General features: G+C 44.7%; 1 protein-coding gene across 1 annotated transcript; it reads right to left on the reverse strand.

Moving 5' to 3' along the window:
• Positions 1 to 694: 694 nt before the first annotated feature.
• Positions 695 to 1229, reverse strand: LOC118838556 (60S ribosomal protein L36a). The gene is made up of 2 exons (XM_036745900.1): positions 1167 to 1229; positions 695 to 1100 (listed from the first exon to the last, which is right to left on the reverse strand). The coding sequence occupies exon 2, from the start codon at positions 1075 to 1077 to the stop codon at positions 757 to 759; it is 321 nt and encodes a 106-aa protein (XP_036601795.1). The 5' UTR covers positions 1078 to 1100; positions 1167 to 1229; the 3' UTR covers positions 695 to 756.
• Positions 1230 to 5947: the final 4718 nt, after the last annotated feature.

Genomic DNA, 5947 nt, shown 5'->3' on the forward strand with positions numbered 1-5947 from the left:
CTTTCCTCCCCTCAAAGCACCTATGAGCTTTCTTGCCAGGAGAAAAGTTTCCTGTGGTAAAAGGCTTGGTTTATCAAAGATTTTTTTCCTCCCACAAAGCTCAAATATGAAATTGGTATACTTAACTATGCATTCAACATTGTTTGTTCTTCTCTTCACACCTGATTACTTCTCAGTCTCCTTTGCTGGGTCTTCATTCAGGTCATACCCACTTCCTTACTATGCACGTCCTCCTTGGGTCCCTCCTACCTCTTCTCTTGGGTCTCATTTGGGGGCCTCATTAGCTCCTGGTTCCAGTTATTTCTTCTATGTAGATGCTCCCCTCTCCCCCAATCTACACAGCCAGCCCCCGTCTCCCTCCGGAACTCTGGACAAGACGCTAATTATCTCAGACATCTCCAACTCCACATGTCCCCAAACTGAACTCCTGATCTTTCTTCCCAAGCTCCACCCGATCCCCCAACACCCTTCATTACTACAGGGAACCCCCCCCCCCGTACCTCCCAGGTACCCAGACCCCAACTCTCCTTCCTCTCTCACCCCCTCCAATCTTTCACCAGCTCCTGTCCACACTACTTACGGGACACCCGCTTCTGCACCCCCCCTTTCACCCCGCCGGGGCTGGGCTCCCTCTAGGCTTGCCTCCCCCAGTCCCCTCCCCTTCCCCATCAAACACGAGACCGAGGCACGTAAATACTGGAACTTCAATATTTTAATCGTTTCTCTCCCGGGAGCCGAGGGCGCGCCGAAGGCAGCTCAGAACTGGATCACTTGTCCCTTCCGCTTCTTGTCTCCTCCCAGCTCGAAATGCTTGCAGCGCTTGATGGCCAGCATCCTCTTGGACCTGCAGTTGGGCTCCACGCACTCGAGTCTCAGCACGATCTTCTTCGTGGTCTTGGCCTTCTTGCGGAAGATGGGCTTGGTCTGGCCGCCGTAGCCGCTCTGCTTGCGGTCGTAGCGCCGCTTGCCCTGCGCGTACAGAGAGTCCTTGCCCTTCTTGTACTGCGTCACCTTGTGCGGCTGGTGCTTGCCGCACTTCTTGCAGTAGGTGCGCCGGGTCTTGGGCACGTTCACCATGGCGGCGGCGGCGGAGGAGGCGGAGGAGGCGGCGGAGGAGGCGGAGGAGGCGGCGGCGGCGGCGGCGGCGGCGGCGGCGGCGGCAGCAGCGGCGGCGGCGGCAGCAGCAGCAGCGGGACTTCCCAACTCTGCTTCACGCGGGGCCGGGCTTCTCTTCGGTTTCTCGGAGACACGACGGACACGGGAGGAGAGGAGGAGGCGGCGGAGAGTTCTGAGAGAAGAAGCTGCCGGGAGCCGAGCGGAGATCAGCGCGCACCGACACGAGGCTCGCGGGGAGGAAGGACCGAAGGGCCGGGGCGCCGTGCTATTGGCCCTCTCGGCCGGAAACGGAAGTGGATGTGGATGTTACCCAGGAGGCAAAGCCAAGCGAGCGGGGGGGGGGGGGGGGGGGGGGGGGGGGGGGGGGGGAAGGCCATGTAACTGTTGACGAAAGTGCGGAAATAGTCTGAGGGCGCCGTTTTTTTCCGGGGCTGCCTTTGTCGTGGCGAATGTGCTGTTGGGATGATGTCGGGCGATTTACCGTATGCTTGACCAGCAGTGATTGACGCTCGCGGGGGCGGGATTTTGCTGGTTTACTACAGTTGGTTGCGGTCGCTGACCCCTTGTCGCCATGGTGATGATGGGCTCAGCAGCTTTGATGTTTGGGAACGTTGCCCGGGAAGAAGGCTTTTAAAATGTGTTGGACATTCCCTGGTCCGCATCCCGGGAAGCACTTGGTCCAGGGCTGTGGGGGAGAGGGAGACGCCCTGGCCCGCGGGGGCCGGAAGTGGTGAGATGTCCTAGCTCGGTGCACCTTTTTTTTAAAGAGCCTAGTCCGTACGCAATTATTAAACGCCTACTATGTGTCAGGCACTGTGCTGGTGAGAAAAAAAATTAAGTAGTTTGTTAATTTTTATTCTTTTCGTTAGACTATCCCTCTCCGAATTCCTCTCGCCTTAACGATCCAGTTTTTTTTTTTAAACCCGAAAAGTAAACCCCTCAATACTTATTATCCACATAATCCAGAAAAACAATAAACTTGGAAAACATAGTTTGAAAAACATTTTCTACATTGGCCATGTCTGAAAATGTATGTGTCTTTCTGCATCTTAATTTCATCCCATTTTGTGAGGCCTCTTTCATCTTCATTCCCAAGTGGTTTTTCAGTCTAATATTATTGTGAAAATTGCTGTCCTAGTCCTCGTTTTGTTCTGGGTCAGTTCGTACAAGGCTGTCCCACTTTGCTATGCAAGCGTCCACTTCACTATCTTTTACGGCACAGGAATATCTACACCATTCACACCCCAGGGGGAGGACGCCTCCCTCCCTCCTTCTCAAGGTTTGGGCACCAGGTAGAGAGCCCCGATAAATACTGGTGTGCATGGGGGTCCTTTTCCTCTTTGATTTTTGGGGAGGGTTGCAGGGGTAGGGGGGGGTCTAAGCTTATTATATCATCAAATGATATAATTGTAAAGCAATGAACATGCTCCCTGCCACACAGTAAAGGCTATACTGGGTAAAAGCTGTGGGCCTTTTCTTTGGGGAAGGTCTGTGTTTTTTTCTATGTTTTGGGTTTTTTTTTTTTTTTTTGGTCGGAGCAGCTTTGAGATTTAGAGAAGGAAGATCGTTTTCAGATATTTTGCTTGTCTTAGACACAGTCTGCATGAAAAGATTATTGCAAAAAATGATGATTGTAGGGGAACCACAGGTTTCTAGGGGTGCTCGAGATGCCAAAATACCAACACACTGGGTCCTGCCGAAAGAATTCGACTCAAACCTTCTCAGCCAAGGGAAAAGAGAAAGTTTATTAGTGTTTTTTATTCTGGATGGAATAATTATTTTAATGTGGTCCTAAGATAACCTAAGGTTGGACAGCCCTGTTCTAGGCATTATGGTAAGCACCCCATAACCGCTTGTTGCCTTTAATGAATCCAGATGGGCAGATAACTGAGTAGACACCAAACATAGGCCCAGATTTTTCAGAAGCCCATGATCCGGATAATTTGGCAAGAAAGGTAGAAGAAATATAACCATGGAGACTTCAGCAGCAGCAGCAGCAGGGACCACAATGGCTTTGTGGCTTGGAGATGTCAAAACACACAGTTGTTGTCCATCCAGTTCTGGTAGATGGTTGTGAATGACTATGAAAAGAGTAAGTTCATGGAGGAGGAAGATGGGATTGAGGGCTGGGCCTGGCCAGGCTTGAGGAAGCTAAACAAGGGACCGTTGCCTAGAACTAGGAGAAAGGATAGCTGGATCACAAGCAGCTCTGAAAGACCCTCTAAGCCACACCCAGAGGGAGGCAGTTTAGAATCTGAACTAAGCACTGCCCTCAAGGTGCTCATCACTTTTAAAATTAAGGATATTGAAGAGGCAGTAGATCAATATGACATCTAAAAGATGTAGATCTTGTAATGAAATATATTTGTAAAGGCTTTAACAGCTCCTTTGAGAACAGTGATGTAGTGTTATGGCTATGCATGAAAAGTTCTGAAGGACAATCCCCTCCCCCCTCAAGAAAACACCACCAGTTTAACCCAAAGGAGGTAGTTATGTGCTATGGCTATAGATGTTGGTACAAAGACCAAAATAGTTTAATGCCACCTCAGCTCCTTGGGTTACTTCTATGTCTTTCAGCTGTGGTTTCTTGCTTCTTTTTTCTTATCTATGAAGGGAAAAAAGGTTATAAATCAATTTTCCTCTAGTGAAAAATTCAAGTAATATAGAGGTATAGTTTTGTTTTAACAGGCATATTGATTTGATGCTTTCATATTGATTTCAGTGTCTGTGAAAAGCTATTCTGTTGATGGTTTGCATTCGCTTATTGTTATACAATCTTAACCCCTTTTTGACTGGATCTTTCTTTTTTAAAATATTTATTTATTTTTAGTTTTCAACTTTAATTTTTATAAAAAATTTAGTTCTAAATTTTTCATTCTCCCCCTCCCCAAGACGACATGCAATCTGATATAGGCTATGCATGTACAATCATATTAAACATATTTCTACATTAGTCATGTTGTGAAAGAAGAATCAGAACAAAAGGAAAAAACCACAAGAAAGGGGGAAAAAAGAGAAAAATAGTATGCTTCAATCTACATTCAGACTCCATAGTTTTTTCTCTGGACGTGGATAGCATTTTCTATCATGAGTCTTTTGGAATTGTCATAGATCTTTGCATTGCTGAGAAGAGCAAAGTCTGTTAAAGTTGGTCATCATATGATGTTGATGTTACTGTGTACAATGTTCTCCTGGTTCTGCTCACTTCATTCAGCATAGGTTCACGTGAGTGTTTCCAGGTTTTTCTGAAATCTGCCTGCTCATCATTTCTTATGAAACAATAGTATTCCATGACATTCATATACCACAACTTGTTCAGCCATTCCCCAGTTGATGGGCATCCCCTCAATTTCCAATTCTTGGCCACCACAAAAAGGGCTGCTATAAATAGTTTTGTACATGTGGGTCCTTTGCCCTTTTTGATGGTATCTTTGGGATATAGACCTAGTAGTGGTATTGCTGGATCAGTTTTATAGCCCTTGAGCATAGTTTCAAATTGCTCTCCATAATGGCTGGATCAGTTCACAACTCTAACAATGCATTAGTTTTCCCATTTTCCCACATCTCCAATATTTATCATTTTCCTGTTGTATCATGTTAGCCAGTCTTATAGCTGTGATGTGATACCTCAGAGTTGCTTTAATTTGCATTTCTCCAAACCATAGTGATTTAGAGCATCTTTATATGCTATAGATAGCTTTAATTTCTTCATCTGAAAACTGCCTCTTTATATCCTTTGACCATTTATCAATTGGGAAATGACTTATATTCTTATAAATTTGACTCAGTTGTCTATATATTTTAGAAATGAGGCTTTTATCAGAGACACTGCAAAAATTATTTCCCAGCTTTCTGCTTCCCTTGTCCTCTTGGCTGCATTGGCTTTGTTGGTGCAAAACCTTTTTAATTTAATGTAATCAAATATCCATTTTGCTTCTAATAATGTTTGCTATCTTGTTTGGTCATAATTCTGTTCTCCATAGATCTGGCAGGTCAACTATTCCTTGCTTTCCTGATTTGCTTATAGTATCACCCTTCATGTCTAAATTGTGTACCCATTTTGATCTTATCTTGGTATAGGGTGTAAGATGTTGATCTGTGCCTAGTTTCTACCATATTATTTTCCAGTTTTCCCAGAAGTTTTTGTCAGATAGTGAGTTCTCATCCCAGATGTTGGAGTCTTTGGGTTTATCAAATAAAAGATTACCATAGTTACTGACTACTGTGTCTTGTGTACCTAACCTATTCCACTAATCTACCACTCTATTTCTTAGCCAGTAACAAGTAGTATTAACGATTGCTGCTTTATAATAAGCCTGGTAAGGCTAGTTGGCTGCATCTTGCAAGGTGATACTGAGGTGTAGTGTAGCTCATAAGAGATGTTTGAGGGAATGGCAGCTGATTACATTGTATAACTAGAACATCTGGACAAACAAAATATGTAACTGAAACTTTTTTAAAAACACACACATCTTGCAACTTTAATTCTCTTTGCTTTCAGACTATATTCTCTTTCTGACTTCTCAGTTCTTTTTGACTTTTCAGGGTTCAGAACAAGAAGTCACAGAATATTCAGAAATATCTGCAAAATATTACTTTCTGATTGGTATAAGCATAATCTTTTGCCCTAGTAGAATGGTCCTGTTTGAGAAAGTTGCAATCCTAATGGAAAAGGAAATGGAAACAATGGTATGATGTACAGCTTGGACAGCACCTGAATAAAACACTATTTCCTATAAAAAGCATAGTAACTGCTTTTGACAGTATCACTTGCACAATTGGTATGTGCCCTACAATTTTCCCTCTGATCATTATTCTTTTCATTGTTAGA

This window comes from Trichosurus vulpecula, chromosome 2, assembly GCF_011100635.1.
Source record: "Trichosurus vulpecula isolate mTriVul1 chromosome 2, mTriVul1.pri, whole genome shotgun sequence".
Lineage (NCBI taxonomy): Eukaryota > Metazoa > Chordata > Mammalia > Diprotodontia > Phalangeridae > Trichosurus > Trichosurus vulpecula.

Coding starts and splice junctions, on each gene's coding strand:
- LOC118838556 (XM_036745900.1), bottom strand. CDS start 1,077: ATGGTGAACGTGCCCAAGACCCGGCGCACCTACTGCAAGAAGTGCGGC.